The sequence below is a fragment of the Prionailurus bengalensis genome, chromosome A3, assembly GCF_016509475.1.
Source record: "Prionailurus bengalensis isolate Pbe53 chromosome A3, Fcat_Pben_1.1_paternal_pri, whole genome shotgun sequence".
Taxonomy (NCBI): domain Eukaryota; kingdom Metazoa; phylum Chordata; class Mammalia; order Carnivora; family Felidae; genus Prionailurus; species Prionailurus bengalensis.
The window spans coordinates 81123125-81140772 of NC_057354.1; the positions used below are offsets into that span (position 1 = coordinate 81123125).

Genomic DNA, 17648 nt, shown 5'->3' on the forward strand with positions numbered 1-17648 from the left:
TATCACCAATAATGAAGCAGCGGAAAGAGAAATCAAGGAATCAATCCCATTAACAATGCACCAAGAACAGTAAAATACCTTGGAATAAACCTTACTAAAGAGATAAAAGGTCTGTACTCTGAAAATATAGATTTATGAAAGAAATTAAAGAGGACAAAAAGAAATGGAAAAGCAATCCATGATCATGGATTGGAAGAACAAACTTTGTTAAAATGTCTACACTACTCAGTGCAATCTACACATTAAATGCAATCCCTATCAAAATACCACCAACATTCTTCACAGAGTTAGAAAAAACAATCCTGAAATTTGTATGGAACCACAAAGAGCCAGAATAGCCAAAGCAGTCTTGAAAAAGAAAAAACCGGAGGCATTGTGATTCTGGATTTCAAGCTATATTACAAAGCAGTAGTGATTAAGACAGTATGGTACTGGCACAAAAACAGATGGAAACAAGAGAACAGAATAGAACAGATGGAAACAATGGAACAAAATAGAAAACCCAGAAATGGACCCACAGCTATACAGTCAACTCATCTTTGACAAAGCAGGAAAGAGTATCCAATGGAAAAAAAAGACTGTCTCTTCAAATGGTGTTGGGAAAACTGGATGGTGACATGGAGAAGAATGAAACTGGACCACTTTCTTATACCATACACAAAAATATTATTACTTTCTAATTTCATTCCATTGTGATCAGGAAAGATATTTAAAATGATTCCGGTCTTTTTAAATGTGTTAAGACCTGTTTTGTGAACTAGTATGTGATCTATCATGGAGAATGTTTCATGTGCACTTGAGAAGAATGAGTATTTTGTTTTGGGGTGGAATGTTCTATATATGTTCAGTTTCCATTTTGTCTATAGTGTCATTCAGTTCTGCTGTGTTACTGAATTTTTGTGTGTGTAGATGATCTATCCATTATAAAGAGGTGGGTATTGAACTATACTACTATTTTATTACTGTCTACCTCTCTTTTCATATTTGTAAATCTTTGCTTTATATGTTAATATGTATTGACAGGTATATAGTTGATGTTGTGCACATGTTTATTTATAATTGTTAAATCTTCCTGGTAAATTGACCTTTTTATTGTTATGTAATGTCCTTTGTCTCATGATAGTTTACCAGTTAAAGTCTCTTTTGTCTACTGTAATGACTCCTCTCTTTTGGTTACCTTTAGCCACCCTTGTACTTTCAGGCTATGTGTATTTTTAAATCTAAAGTGAGTGTCTTGTAGACAGCATATAGTTGAGTCTTTTTAAATTTTTTAATCCATTCAGCCATACTATCTTTTGATTGAGGAATTTAATCCATTTACATTTAAAGTAATTACTGTGATAGGAAAAGACTTAATATAACTATTTGATTAACTGTTTTCTGTTTTGTAGTGATTTTGTTTCTTCTTCAACTTGTCTTTCTTTATTTGATGATTGCAGCAGCAGCAGCAGCCGTATGCTTTGATTCTTTTCTCTTTATCTTTGGTGTATCTATTGTGCCTTTTGTTTTTGTAGTTACCACTGGGCTCACTTCAAACATTTTCTAGTTAAGGCAGTCTGTTTTAAGCTAATAACAACTTAATTTTACTTATGTGCAGAATGTGTACACTTCTCTCACATAAACTTTGAGTTGATCTAGATTTTACTTCTTTCTATGTTGTGTTCCATTTTAGTGGTGATAGTTATTCTTAGTACGTTGGTCTTAATTTTTGTATACTAGTGTTAAAAGTGATTTACATGCCACTATTAAAGTATATCCTTTAACAGTGACAGTTCATATGCTTTCATGTTATTGTTTACTTTTTTTTTGTTTGTTTCAAACTGAACTCCCTTTAGTTTTTATTGTAAGGCACATCTAGCATAATATACTCCCTCAGGTTTTGTTTGTATGGGAGACTCTCTCCTTTATTCTTAAAATACAGTTTTGTCAGGTAAAGTATTCTTGGTTTGTACTTTTTTTGTTTCAGTGCTTTGAATATATCATCCCGCCCCCCCCCTTTTTTTTAGAAAAAGTTTTAATGTATATTTATTTTTGAGGGAGAGAGAGAAAGAGTGTGAGTAGGAGAGGGGCAGAGAGAGAAGGAAACACAGAATCTGAAGCAGGATCCAGGCTCCAAGCTGTCAGCACAGAGCCTGACATGGCTGAACTCACCGTGAGATCACCTGAGCTGAAGTTGTACACTTAACTGACTGAGCCACCCAGGCACCCTTCATCCCTCTCTCTTTTGATTTACACAGTTTCTGTGGAGAAATCCACTGATAGTCTTAGGTGCTATTCCTTGTTATAGTCCCTTGGTGTGACCAGTCATTTTCTTTTGCTACTGTGAAAATGTTTTCTTTTTACTTTAGACAATTTACTTGAACCTCTTTGGGAACTTTGGGGCTTCACAAATTTGGATGTTCATTTTCCTGCTTATATTTGAGATGTTTCAATCACTGTTTCTTTAACTTTTTGGTCTCTCTCTCTCTCTCTCTCTCTCCCCTTCTGGGACACCTACAGTGTGAGTATTCGTTCTTTTGGGGTATCATATTAAGTCCCATAGGGTTTCTTCACTTTTTCACTTGTTTTTTTATGTTTATTTTTGAGAGGGAGTGGGAGTGGGAGAGGGGTGGGGGGGCACAGAGGTTCTGAAGTGGGCTGCATACCAACAACAGAGAGCCTGATGTGGGGATCGAACTCATGAACCATGAGATCATGACCTGAGCTGAAGTTAGACGCTTAACTGAATGAGCCACCCAGGCACCCCTCATTCTTTTCTTTTTTGTTCTTTTAAATTTGGAATTTCAAATGACTTGTCTTTGAGTTTGTTGGGGTTTTTTCTGATTAATTGATTCTGCTGTTGAAGTTAATGGAATTTTTAGTTTTATCATTATATTCTTCAGCTCCAGATTTCTGTTTTTTTTTTTTTAATAGGTTGGTTTTTGTTTGTTTGTTTTTGAGCTTCATCATTTTGTTCATGTATTGTTTTCCTAATTTTCTTTAGTTATCTGTGTTCTCTTTTAGCTCATTGAACTTTTTTCCTTTTAAATTTTTATTTATTTTGAGAGAGCAAGCGAGTGGGGTTGGGGCAGAGAGAGAGGGAGAGAGAGAATCCAAGCAGGCTCCACACTGTCAGTGCAGAGCCCGATGCAGGCCTCAATCTCATGAACTGTGAGATCATGACCTGAGCTGAAATCAAGAGTCAGAGGCTTAACTGACAGAGCCACCCAGGTGCCCCTCACTGGGCCCCCTATCTATCTATCTACCTACCTACCTACCTACCTACCTACCTACCTATCTACATTGAGCTTTGTAAAGATGATTTTATTTGGAATTCTTTGTCAAGCAGTTTGTGGATTTCCATTTCTTTGGCACTGGTTACTAGAACTTTTTGTTTCCTTTGGTGGTACTGTGCCCACTTCTTTGTGACTTTATAGCCTTGCACTGGTGTCTGTGCAACTAAAGGAGCAGGGACCTCTTCCATTCTTTACAGAGTGTTTTTGGCAGGTAAAGACCTACTCCTGCAGATCCCCAGATAGACAAGCCTGCCTCCAGGATTGCAGTGGAGCAGAACCAGGGCCAGGTCATGGGGCTACTTCCTGGTCTACAGTTAGGTTACGGGTTGGCTGATTTATCATTGGGGGCATCATCAGGCATAGCTTGTGCTGCTTGCCCAGGTGGAAAGGCTACTTCTGAGTCCATAGTTAGCCCGCCTATTACTTGGGACATAGATTGGCATCTCTCTTCCCAGGTTCCTAGGTGGACCAGACTGGCTGTGGGATCACAGTTGAGCAGTTGGAACTGAATATGGGGTTGCTTCTAGGTTTGCAGTTGGGTCTATAGTCAGTGGGCCTATTAGTGGGGTTACAGGCACATGATGACATTCCTGCCAGGCCCACTAGTGTAGATCCATGTATATGGGGTGATAGAGCTGCTCCTAGGTCTGTGGTCAGGTCCTGGGGCAGGGGTATGCTTTCTCAAAGAGTCCTCTGTCTTGGGCTCCATTGTGCTCTTGCAACTTTCTTCCTGGATTTTGAAGCCCCCACAATAGTACTTATGTTTGTGGATAGTTGCCAAATTGGTGTTTATGGGGAGGGGGGAATGAGGGCTGGAGACCTATTCTGCCATCTTGCTAGTAACCATCAACTAGCTGCTGGCCTTGTTGAATACTATAAACTCCACATTTTTCTTCAAATTCAAAAGAAACAAAATTGGAAAATGCCATTTCTTTCTTACATAGAATCATGTATCTTTAAACTACTAATGCCAAAAACATAGCTCTAAATTGTTTATTCAACTGTTCATCCTTCATGAGAACCATTCTATTGAAATTTTTATTTTATAGATGAGGACAACAAAAGAATTGAAGTAATAGTATTTTGGGTTGGGGTTGGGACCATACATAGGTCTTGTGGCATATCCTTGGTAGACCTCAGTTTATAAAACAACAGCAGTAAAGTAAGTGCTATATGCCTGGCACTATACGATACTTCTTAAAAGTTCTTTTTCCTTCCTGTCCACTTGCCTCAGAAGTTGCTCTTATGCACTTCTTTCTCTGGGCTATGTAGGAAAAAGAACCCCAAAAACGTCATAAAAAGTCTCTTAACTCCACATGCCTCTCTTGTCCTTCTCCATATCCTTTTTTTGTTCCAACGTCAGCATTTCAAAGTTTCAAAGACTTTAGTTAAGCAGAAATGACCCATTTTCAGGGAGAAAGGTAAGAAAATAAATAGGCCAAACTAAGATTCATCTTTAGGGGATAGTGAAAAGGGAACATAGTGTGAACATTCAAATATTAACTACTTTTGTCTCTTCACACACAGTCAACTATGTGTTATTTGTACTTTCTTTTTCTATAAATGCTCACACAGTTTCTTCTACATGTTGAAATTCTTTGAAGGCCATCTGCTCAGCTGAATATCTTGGCTAGAAGTGATTGCTCTATTACCTCCTCATGCTTATTTGGGGTAGCACTTGTAGTCTAACTTACTGTGTACACTTCTTTCTTACTAAATTAGGTAAGAATGAAGCCATTTTTCTCAGTGACCTTCAGAACCTGTCTTATCAAATTGTAATCTCTAAGCCAGAAGTGTACACATCACTGGCAGCTTGTTGGAAGGTCAAGATCATGGGCTCTACTCAAGACCTATTCAGTGAGAACCAACATTTTAAGAAGATCCCCAAATTTATTTGTATAATCATTATAATTAAGCCTTTGTTAAAATAAGCTGACTTAGTATTTTACACTATATTTACCAAGAACTGTCTTATAACACACCAACTAGAAATGCTCAGGGATTTCTTAGTTTTATTCATTTACTGGAAGCTCTTGCCAGCCATAATATTGTTATTCTGTTATGCTTTAAATACTTTGAGCAACTTGGATACCATTACCTTCTTCATTACAGGTCTTAGTCATCAAAGATTCAGCACAGGTGTCTTTTTCAAGTTCATTTCTTCTGTCAAGTACTTGTCTGTTGTTTTTTTTTTAATTGGAAAAAGGATTAAAAAGAAAATTATAGGGTTAATATGTCATAGAATTTTTTCAATTTTCCCATCATTAAATAATTTACAGGACATTTTTGAAGAGCAATTAAATTCAAATTTAAGATACAAATAAAATATTTTACATACACAATTTTCAAAAGAAGTAGTGGAAACAAAATGTGACATTTTACTGGGGTATTACAGGATTAGAATGGATGGTAAAAATTTCCTATTAAACACATTTTATTTTCCTGATTTTAAAAGTAATTTATTACTACAGAAAAATTTAAAAAAAAACACAAAGGAAAAAAACAATAACATAATTCAGATTTCCAGAGTTCTCATCTGGATAATTAGCTTCTATATGTAAGCATCTTTAAAAAATTTTTTTTTAAATATTTATTCATTTTTGAGAGAGAAAGAGAGAGCATGCGAGCTGGGGAAGAGGCAGAGAGAGGGAGACACAGAATCCAAAACAGGCTGCAGGCTCTGAGCTGCCGGCACAGAGCCCGACGCAGGGCTCAAACTCACAAGCCATGAGATCATGACCTGAGTCGAAGTCGGACGCCCAACCAACTGAGCCACCCAGGTGCCCCAAGCATCTTTTTAAACAAAGCTGAGATAATACTATCTTATAAAACTTTATATAGCTCTCATACAGTTTTTGTCACATTTTGTATGTAAATTATTACACATTAAAATGGACTATTTTTTTAAAAATGGACTTTTAAAGATGTAGGTTTTAGGGGTGCTGGGTGGCTCAGCCAGTTGAGCATCTGACTTTAGCTCAGGTCATAATCTCATGGTTTGTGAGTTCAAGCCCCGCCTGGGGCTCTGTGGTGACAGCTCAGAGCCTGGAGCCTGTTTCAGAGTCTGTGTCTCCCTCTCTCCCTGCTCCTCCCCTGCTTGAGCTCTGTCTCTCTCTCTCTCAAAAAAATAAAATAAACATTAAAAAAAAAAAGATGTAGATTTTAGGGGCACCTGGCTGGCTCAGTCAGAAGAGCACGTGACTTTCTTGTTTTTTCTTTTTAAAGTTTATTTATTTGAAAGGGGGAGTGGCAGACAGAGGGAGAGAAGAATCCCAATCAGGCTCTGCACAGTCAGCACAGAGCCCAATGTAGGGCCGGAACTCACAGACCATGAGATCATGACCTGAGCGAAGATCAAGAGTCAGAGCTTAACTGATTAAGCCACCCAGGCACCCCAGAGCATGGGACTCTTGGTCTTAGGGTCATGAGTTTGAGCCCCACATTGGATGTAGAGATGACTTAAAAATTTTTTAAAGAAAGATGTAGATTCGATGAATTTAACAGATGTATAGATTTGTGTTACTGCTATCACAATCAGAATAAAAATAGTTTCAGCATGTGAAAAAAAACTCCCTCATACCTAACAGTCACACTTTCACCTCTATTAGTAAGCCTAGGAACCACTAATTTTGCTAGCTTGTCATTTCATGTTCTTAACAGTATCCTTTGAAGAGCAAAAGTTGATGAAGTCTAGCTTGTCAAATTTGTATTTTTATGGATTGTACTTTTAGTGTCAGTTCTGAGAATTCTTAGACTAATACCAGATCATGAAGATTTACTTAAATGTTTTCTTTTAAAAGTGTTATAGTTTTACATTTTATATTTCGATGTATGATACATTTAGGGTTAATTTTTTAATAAGGTGTGAGGTTTACTTTGGGGCTCATTGCTTTTATACATAAGATGTCCAGTTCTAATACCATTTATTGAAGAGTATTCTTCACTGAATTGCATTTGTACTTCTGTCAGAAATCAGTGGGGCATATTGCATAGGTTTATTTCTGGATTCTCTGTTCAGTTTTATTCTGTCAATCTGTCCTTTTGCTAATACCACGATTTTTTGATTAGTATAGATTTAGAGAAGGGCATGGCAAACCATAGTCCATGGGAAATTAAAGTGATGCCCATTTTTGTAGATAAAGTTTTATTGGAACACACCCACACCCATTTATTTCCATAATATCAATGGCTGCTGTTTTATTTTAACAGCAGACTTAAGTAGCTGTGACAGGGATTGTATGATTTGCAAAACCTAAAACATTTACTAAATGACCCTTTATAGAAAGTGTTTGCTAGTTCTTGCTTTAGAAAAAGTCTTAAGATCATGCATGATTTTTCCAACATTATTTCTCTTCTTCAAAATTGTTTTCGGTATTCTAATTTCTTTGTCCTTTTATATAAGTTTTAGAATCAGCTTGTCCATATCTACACAGAATCTTTCTGGGATTTTGATTAGAATTGTTTTAAAACTTTAGATCAATCAGAAGACAACTGATATGTGTACCATATTGAGTTTTTCAGTCCATAAACATGGTATGTGTCTCCATTTATTGTGGTCTTCTTTGATTAGTGTAAGCAGTATTTGAACCATACTTTAAAACTCTCTCAAAACAAAGTCCAGGAACAGATGGCTTCACATTTGAATTCTACAAAACCTTTACTTTTTTCCCCAAGTTTTATTTAAATTCCAGCTAGTAAAAATATAGTGCAATATTTGTTTCGGGTACAGAATTTAGTGATTCATCACTTATATACGACACCCATGCTCATCACAAGTGCCCTCCTTAATACACATCACCTCTTTAATCCATCCCTTTGTCCACCTAGTAACCATCAGTTTGTTCTCTCTAGTTAAGAGTCTGTTTATTGGTTTGCCTCTCTTTTTTTCCCCGTGTTCATTTGTTTTGTTGCTTAAATCCACATAAGAGTAAAATCATATGGTATTTGTCTTTCTCTGATTTGTTTTGCTTAGCATAGTACTCTCTAGCTTTATTCACATGGTTGCAAATGGCCAGATTTCATTCTCATTTATAGCTGAGTAATATTCTATTGTATATATATGCCACTACTTCTTCATCAGGTGAAGGACATTTGGGCTCTTTCCATAATTTGGTTATTGTTGATAATGCTGCCAGAAACATCGGGGTGTATGTATCCCTTTGAATTAGTATGTTTTTATCCTTTGGGTAAATACCTAATAGTACAATTGCTGGATGATATGGCAGTTTTATTTTTAACTTTCTGAGGAACCTCCATACTGTTTTCCAGAGTGGATGTACCAGTTTGCATTCCCAACAGTGCGGAAGGTTCCCCTTCTCCACATCCCCACCAGCATCTGTTGTTTGATGAGTTGTTCATTTTAGCCATTCGGACAGGTGTGAGGTATGTGTGGTTTTGATTTGTATTTCTCTGATGATGAGTGATGTTGAGTACCTTTTCGTGTGTCAGCCATCTGTATATCCTCTTTGGAAACATGCCTGTTCATGTCTTCTGCCCATTTCTTAAACTGGATTGTTTTTTGGGCGTTGAATTTTGTAAGTTCTTTATAAATGTTGGATATTAACTTTTTATCAAGTATGTCATTTGCAAATACCTTTTCCCATTCCATAGGTTGCCTTTTAGTTTTGTTGATTGTTTCCTTTGCTGTGCATAACATTTTATTTTCATGAAGTCCCAGTAGTTTATTTTTGCTTTTTTTCCTTGCCTCAGAAGACCTATCTAGTAGAAAGTTGCTATGGCCAGTGTCAAGAGGTTATTGGCTGTGTTCTTCTGTAGGATTTTAATGGTTACCTGTCTGACATTTAGGTTTCTCATCCATTTTGAATTTATTTTTCTGTATGGTGTAAGAAAGCAGTCCAGTTTCATTTTCCTGGACGTTCTTGTCCAGTTTTCCCTAAACCATTTGTTGAAGAGACTCTCTTTTTTCCATTGGATATTCTTTCCTGCTTTGTTGAAGATTAATTGACCTTGACCATATAGTGGTGAGTTCATTTCTGGGGTGTCTATTCTGTCCTGTTTTGTGCCAGTCTGTTTTTGTTGCCAGTACCATACCACACTGTCTTGATCACTACAGCTTTGTAATATAATGTGAAATCTGAAATTTGTGATGCCTCCATCTTGGCTTTTCTTTTTCAAGAGTGCTTTGGCTATTTTGGGTTCTTTTGTGGTGCCATATAAATTTTAGGATTGTTTGTTCTAGTTCTGTGAAAAATGCTGTTGGTATTGTGACAGGGATGGCATTAAAACTGTAGATTGCTTTGGGTAATAGAGACATTTTAACAATATTTGTTCTTCCAATTCATGAGTGTGGAATGTTTTCCCATTTCTATGTCATCTTCAGTTTCTTTGATTAGTGTTTTACAGTTTTCAGAGTCCAGATCTTTTACCTCTTTGGTTAGGTTTATTCCTAGGTATCTTGTAGGTTTTGGTACAAGTGTAAGTGGGATTGGTTCCTTGTTTTCTCTTTCTGCTGCTTCATTATAGTATCTAGAAATGCAACAGATTACTGTACATTGATTCTGTGTCCTGTGACTTCACAGAATTCATGTACCACTTATAGCAATTTTTTTGGTCGAGTCTCTTGGGTTTACCATATACAGTATCATGTCATCTGCAGACAGTTAAAGTTTGACTTCTTCCTTTCTAATTTGGATGTCTTTTATTTATTTTGTTGTATGACTGCTGAGGCTAGGACTTCCAGTACTGTGTTAAAAAGTAACAGTGAGAATAGACATCCTTGCCTTGTTCCTGACTGTGTAAGGGAAAAGCTCTCATTTTTTCCCCATTGAGGATGATATTAGCTGTGAGTTTTTCATATATGGCCTTAAGATGTTGAGGTAGTTCCCTCTAACCGTACTTTGCTGAGGTTTTTTGTTTGTTGTTTTTGTTTTTTTCTTATCATGTATAGATGTTGTACTTTGTCAACCTTTTCTGCATCTGTTGAAAGGACTGTATGGTTCTTATCCTTTCTTTTTATTAATGTGGTGTAGTGAACTACACTTGCAGCCCTGGAATAAATCCCACTTGATTATGGTGAATGATTTTTTTAATGTACTGTTTTCATTTGATTCTAGTATTTTATTGAGAATTTCTGCATCCATGTTCATCAGGGATATTGGCCTGTATTCTTTTTTAGTGAAGTCTTGTCTGGTTTTGGTATCAGGGTAATGCTGGCATCATAGAATGAATTTTCAAGTTTTTCTTCTATTTGTATTTTTTGGAATAGTTTGAGAAGAATAGGAATTAACCTCCTCATTATTTTTTTAATAGGAAATTTATTGTCAAATTGGTTTCCATACAACACCCAGCGCTCATCCCAAAAGGTGCCCTCCTCAGTGCCCATCACCCACTTTCCCCTCCCTCCCATTCCCCATCAACCCTCAGTTTATTCTCAGTTTTTAAGAGTTTCTTATGGTTTGGCTCCCTCCCTCTCTAACTTTTTTCTTTCCCTTCCCTTCCCCCATGGTCTTAAGTTTCTCAGGATCCACATAAGAGTGAGAACATATGGTATCTGTCTTTCTCTGTATGACTTATTTCACTTAGCATTAACGCTCTCCAGTTCCATCCACATTGCTACAAAAGGCCATGTTTCATTCTTTCTCATTGCCAAGTAGTATTCCATTGTATATATAAACCACAATTTCTTTATCCATTCATCAGGTGATGGACATTGAGGCTCTTTCCATAATTTGGCTATTGTTGAAAGTGCTGCTATAAACATTGGGGTGAAAGTGCCCCTATGCATCAGCACTCCTGTATCCCTTGGGTAAATTCCTAGCAGTGCTATTGCTGGGTCATAGGGTAGATCTATTTTTAATTTTTTGAGGGACCTCCACACTGTTTTCCAGAGCGGCTGCACCAGTTTGCATTCCCACCAACAGTGCAAGAGGGTTCCCTTTTCTCCACATCCTCTTTAAATGTCTGGTGGAATTTACCTGTGAAGCCATCTGGCCTTGGCCTTTTGTTTATTGGGAGATTTTTGATTACTGATTTAATTTCTTTGCTGGTTATGGGTCTGTTCAGGTTTTCTGTTTTTTTCCTGTTTTGGTTTTGGTAGTTTGTTTATTTTTTTTAGAGTACATAATTTATTTATTTAAATTCAAGTTAACATACAGTGTAGTATTGGTTTCAGGAGTAAAACCCAGTGATACATCACTTATATATAACACCCAGTGCTCATCTCAAAAAGTGTGCTCCTTAATGCCCATCAGCTATTTATTGATTGATTGATTGACTGAATCTTTGGAAGATTTCTTTTTTCTCTCTCTTTAAAAAAGTTTTTAAAAATGTTTTATTCTTGAGAGAGAGAGAGAGAGTGCACAAGTGGGGAAGGGGCAGAGCGAGAGAGGGACACAGAATCTGAAGCAGGCTCCAGGCTCTGAGCTGTCAGCACAGAGTCTGATGGGGGGCTCAAACTCACAAGCCATGAGATCATGACCTGAGCTGAAGTCGGATGCCCAACTGACTGAGCCACCCAGGTACCCCTCTTTATTTTTTAAGTTTATTTATTTTGAGAGAAACAGAGACGACACAAGTTGGGGAGGGGCAGAGAGAGAGGGAGAGAGAGAGAATCCCAAGCAAGCTCTGTGCTGCCAGCACAAGAGCCCAATGTGGGATTGCACTCACAAAACCATGAGATCATGACCTGAGCTGAAACCAAGAGTTGGACATTTAGCCATCTGAGCTACCCAGACACCCCTACCTATCACCTTTTAGCCCATCCTGCCACTCATATGTTTTGTTTCTTAAATTCCATAATGAGTGAAATCATATATTTATCTTTCTCTGACTGACTTCACTTAGCATAATACAGTCTAGTTCCATTACATTATTGCAAATGGCAAGATCTCATTCTTTTTGATCACTGAGTAATATTCTGTATGTATATACCACATCTTCTTTATCCATTCATCAGTTGATGGACATTTTAGGCTCTTTCCATAATTTGGCTATTGTTGATAGCACTGCTATAAACTATTTTTTTGCATGGCACTCTTTTTTTTTTCTTTAAAAAAAATTATTTTAGAGAATGCAAGCAGGGGAGAGGGGCAGAGAGAAAGAGAGAGAGAGAGAGAGAGAGAGAGAGAGAGAGAGAGAATGAATCCCTAGCAGATTCCATGCTCAGTGCAGAGCTTGACTTGGTGCTTGATCCCATGACCCTGGGATCATGACCTGAGCCAAAATCAAGAGTCAGACACTTAACCGACTGAGCCACCCAGGCACCCCAGGACTCTGATGTTATAAATGTTAGACTTGGCATTGTCTCAGAGGTCCCTTAGGCTCTCTTTATTATTATTTTTTCAGTATTTTTTCTTTTTGTTGTTCATTGGATATTTTCTATTGATTTGTCTTGCAGTTCACTCCTTTTTCATCTCATTCCTGCTATTATTGAAGCCATCAGTGAGCTTTAAAAAAATTGGTTACTTTATTGTTGAGTTATGTGTTTTTCCTGTTTCCTATTTCTTTTTGAGACTTTGTATTTTTCATTTCCAACAGCTTTTATGATTGTTGGAGCATTTTTGTAATAACTGCTTAAAGTTTTATCAGATAATTCCAGTGTATCATCTCCATATTACTGTCTATTGACTATTTTTTCTCATGTGAGTGGGGGTTTTCCTGGTTCTTTTTATGCCAAGTAATTTTGGGTCCTAGATATTTTGAATACTGGCAAGACTTGTTCTTATTTGAAATCCCATGATAAATGTTGATATTTCTGTCCTAGCAGGCAACTGATCTTGTTAGCTTTAGGCATCAAGTTCTAGTGTACCTCTGTGAGCTGTGGTTCCAATGTCAGTTCAATTTTCAGAGTCTTTGCAATACTATTTAGATCTGTTCATGTGTGTATCACCCAGTAATGAATCTGTGACTTGGGTGATGTTTTATCTGTTAGTTTAGATCTCAAAGTCTATTATATGCTAGTTAGGATCAGATCTACACATGCATATCTTGGGGTATAAACCTGGAATTTAGAAACAATTTAATTGGGTCACTTTCTTGAGGTCCTTCCTATCTGTAATCTCTGTTGGTACTTTTCTCCTCTCTGAAGCAGTGGCATCAGTAACTACATGCTGCCACCTACTTCCTTGACTATTACTGCCTTCAGGCCCAAGTGGTGGCAAAATGAAGGAAAAAATACTGGTAAACTTACCATTGGTTGAGGTAGTTCAATTCTGGTCTTCTTCCTCAAGCTGTCTGCCACTATTTACTTTCCAGAGTCTTCAAATAGCTAATCTGTATATTCTTTCTAGGATTTTTAGTTGCATTCAGTGGGAGAGACCAGGAATAGTATGCTTACTCCATCTGGGACCAGAATCTGATAATTATGATTTTTAATGGCTTACATAGTATTCTAATATTTGGATATACTGTAATTTACTCAGTAATTTCCCAAATAGGCATTTAAGATTATTCATTTTATGCCAGCAATGTGATGGACACACACACACACATATATATAACAAAAATGAAATTTTAAGTCATGATATTTTGATACAGTTGCCAAGATTACTTTCTGAAAAACTTAATTGGATGCATAAAACCTGACCATCAAAAAGAATATTTACCATATTAAAATACAAAACAAATGGAGACCAGTCTTGAAAATTCTCTCAACTGGGATGCCTGGGTGGCTCAGTCTATTGAGCATCCGACTTCAGCTTAGGTCATGATCTCACGGTTTGTGAGTCTGAGCCCCATGTAGGGCTCTGTGCTGAGAGCTCAGATCTTGGACCCTGCTTCAGGTTCTGTGTCTACCTCTCTCTGCCCATCCCCAGCTCACGCTCTTTCCCTCTCTCAAAAAATAAATAAACATTAAAAAAAAAAAAGAGGGGCCCTTGGGTGGCTCAGTCGTTTAAGTGTCTGACTTTGGCTCAGGTCATGATCTCATGGTTCGTGAATTTGAGCCCTATGTCGAGCTCTGGGCTTGACAGCTCAGTGCATGGAGTCTGCTTTGGATTCTGTTTCTTCCTCTCTCTCTGCCTCTCCCCTGCTCATTCTCTCTCTCCCTCTCTCTCTCCCTCTTCCTCTCTCTCTTTCTCTCAAAAATAAATAAACATTAAAAAAAAAAAAAGAAAATTCCCTCAACAGACAAAATCAGTTTCATCATATCAACAAAGCTTAATTTAGCTTATTTTGCAAGACTAACTTGACCTGGGTCATTTCTTGCTTTTGCCTGTGGAGATCCTAAAACTTGAACTGTTTCCCAGGGTTGGCGTAAAGTAACCACTCACCAATTTCCTAGCATTTAAGAAAATTTTAATATTATAACTAATCACTGTGAAGAATAAAGTGTCACTGATTTCTTACTATATAAGCTGCTCTATAATAATATACCCCTGATGTTTTGGTTTGACTGCCTTTGGTTTGAAACTTTGTTTCTGGTGTGTGCACAGTAAACTTACTATTTACTACTTTGGTGATTCATTGGTTTTACTGTTATTTCTGAACTTTTGACAACCACAATGGACTAACACATTAAACACCATTTAAAAATGCACTTGACATTTCCCCCCTCCCACCCCTGCCAAAATAGTGGTCCCCATTTCAGGTTGATGGCTTAATTTACTATGGCTCTGGAAACTGATAAATATAGGGAACTATCAAGCATTTACTTAGCCTTTCAGGGTAATCAAATAACTAGTAAGGAATCTTTTTTTTTTTTCCTGTATAGAAGAATTCCAGCTTATAACTGCAGAAGGAATGCCACTGTTAAAAAAATCACCATTTCACTACTCCTAATTAAACAGTCATCTGGGCAGCTTTCATGAGTAAATTCCAAAACATTAGGAGAAAGGTTGATGGGGGACTTTATACAGATCTTCCTCAACTTTTGATGGGGTTACATCCTGATAAACCCATTGTAAGTTGAAAATACCTTAAGTGGATGTTGGATTTAATACACTTAACCTACCAAACATCATAGCTTAGCCTAGCCTACCTTAAACATGTTCAGAATACTTGTATTAGCCTACAGTTGGGCAAGATGATCTAACACAAAGCCTATTTTATAATAAAGTGTTGAGTATCTCATGTAATTTGTTGACTACTGAATAATGGTTGTATGGGTACAAAATGGTGATAAATGTGTCAGTTGATTACCCTCTTAATCATATGGCTAACTGGGAGCTGTGGCTGGCTGCCACTGCCCAGCATCACACACAATACCACGTATCACTAACTCACGAAAAGATCAAAATTCAGGGGCACCTGGGTGGCTTGGTCGGTTGATCGTCCGACTTGGGCTCAGGTCATGATCTCACGGTCCGTGAGTTCAAACCCCATGTCGGGCTCTGTGCTGACAGCTCAGAGCCTGGAGCCTATTTCAGATTCTGTGTCTTCCTCTCTCTCTGCTCCTCCCCTGTTCATGCTCTGTCTCTCTCAGTCTCAAAAATAAAGAAACGTTAAAAAAAAATTCAAAATTTGAAGTATGGTTTCTATTGAATGTGTATCACTTCTGCACCATCATAAAGTCAAAAAATCATAAGATGAACCCTCTTAAGTCAGGGATCATCTGTAATGGAGAATTCCACTGATTAATCTTAACATCACTAAAAGACATTATATACTTCCTGTTGTATGGTAATAGCACAGAGTATCCTCTGTTATTTTTTGTTATTTGGGACACAAAGCAACAATTTCCCTAAATTTGTTTATAGGAATATATATAAGAAGAGTAAAATAATTAAAATTTCTAAATATAGGGGATTTATAGATGACTGATGTTCTTCTCCCATATTCCAGATATGTAGTTTGTCTCTGTGAAGGGATATGCAAAATTTGGTATATCTTGTACAACAGGTAACAGACCAGTAGCTTGGCCTATAAAGAAAAGGTATTACATGGTGGTGTCAGGGTGTTTCAGACCCCATTTAGAGGATTTTCTTAGGCTCTTCCATATCTTCAGAATGCAATTCAGGACACCTGTTTTCAGTTGTACATGAAATAGCAAAACCAAAGCATCTTTTGTTTTATTTATTTATTTATTTTTCTGTGTATATAAATGGAATCATCTTCCTTAGGTTATTTTATGCTTTCATAATTCTCTCCTTAAAAGTTTCAGTTTCCTAACTTTTTTCATTTCTCTTTGTTGATAGCGTAAGGTATGTGAACCTAGATTCAACAAATACGGCAGAAAAAAGGAACCCAAAAGAATAGTAAAGAACAACTAAAGGTACATAGATATTTCTCCTTTGTCCTCAATGGCATACATTGCATTATTTTGAAACCATATATTTAAATATTTTAAGCTCTGTGTCTGAGGATAACAGCTTTCCAGGGAAAACTAAATATATAAATAAAGGGAGCCTTTAAACTGGGATTGAAAATCATTGTAAATAGTGATAGTACAATACGACTAAAAAATAAAAGGTAAAACATAGAGATAAGTTTATGTTAATAACATGTATATTATTGGGAATGCAAGCTGGTGCAGCCACTCTGGAAAACAGTATGGAAGTTCCTCAAAAAACTAAAAATAGAACTACCCAACGACCCAGCAGTTGCACTACTAGGCATTTATCCAAGGGATACAGGTGTGCTGTTTCGAAGGGACACATGTGCCCCCATGTTTATAGCAGCACAATCAACAATAGCCAAAGTATGGAAAGAGCCCAAATGTCCATCGATGGATGAATAGATAAAGAAGATGTGGTATATATCCACAATGGAGTATTACTCGGCAATCAAAAAGAATGAAATCTTGCCATCTGCAACTACATGGATGGAACTGGAGGGTATGATGCTAAGTGAAATTAGTCAGAAAAAGACAAAAATCATATGACTTCACTCATATGAGGACTTTAAGAGACAAAACAGATGAACATAAGGGAAGGGAAACAAAAATAATATAAAAACAGGGAGGGGGACAAAACAGAAGAGACTCATAAATAGGGAGAACAAACAGAAGGTTACTGGAGAGGGTGTGGGAGGGGGCATGGGCTAAATGGGTAAGGGACATTAAGGAATCTACTCTTGAAATCATTGTTGCACTATATGCTAATTTGGATGTAAATTTAAAAAATTAAATTAAAAAAATTAAAAAAAATAACATGTAGGTTATAATTTCAAACTAGGCACAAATTCTTAGAAGGAACAAAGAGTAAGTCAGTTTGACTGGGCAGGTGGGGAGTGGTCCTAGTTTTTTTGACTAGATCCTCTAGAAGCATTAAATGGCATCTTTTACTTCACATTTGACTTTTGCAGTACACATCTTCATAAAGAAGGCCATTCATTTTCCTGTGGTTTCTATTAATACTTCGATAATAAACTAGTTTTCTTTTGCAATTCTTTTAATTTCATTACCCTTATGGAATTTCTCTTTTTAACTTAATTGGCCTAAGTGCCATTTCCTCATTTACCAATGGTTTTTGCATGGGA

At 37.0% G+C, this 17648-nt stretch overlaps 1 protein-coding gene across 1 annotated transcript in view; it reads right to left on the reverse strand.

Moving 5' to 3' along the window:
• The window catches only part of LOC122496902 (WD repeat containing planar cell polarity effector), a 392211-nt gene that overhangs the window by 31455 nt on the left and 343108 nt on the right, over nt 1–17648 (reverse strand). Inside the window, exon 16 of the mRNA XM_043603499.1 lies at nt 5374–5453. Coding sequence (XP_043459434.1) covers nt 5374–5453 — 80 coding nt within the window. The remainder of the gene's footprint in view (nt 1–5373; nt 5454–17648) is intronic.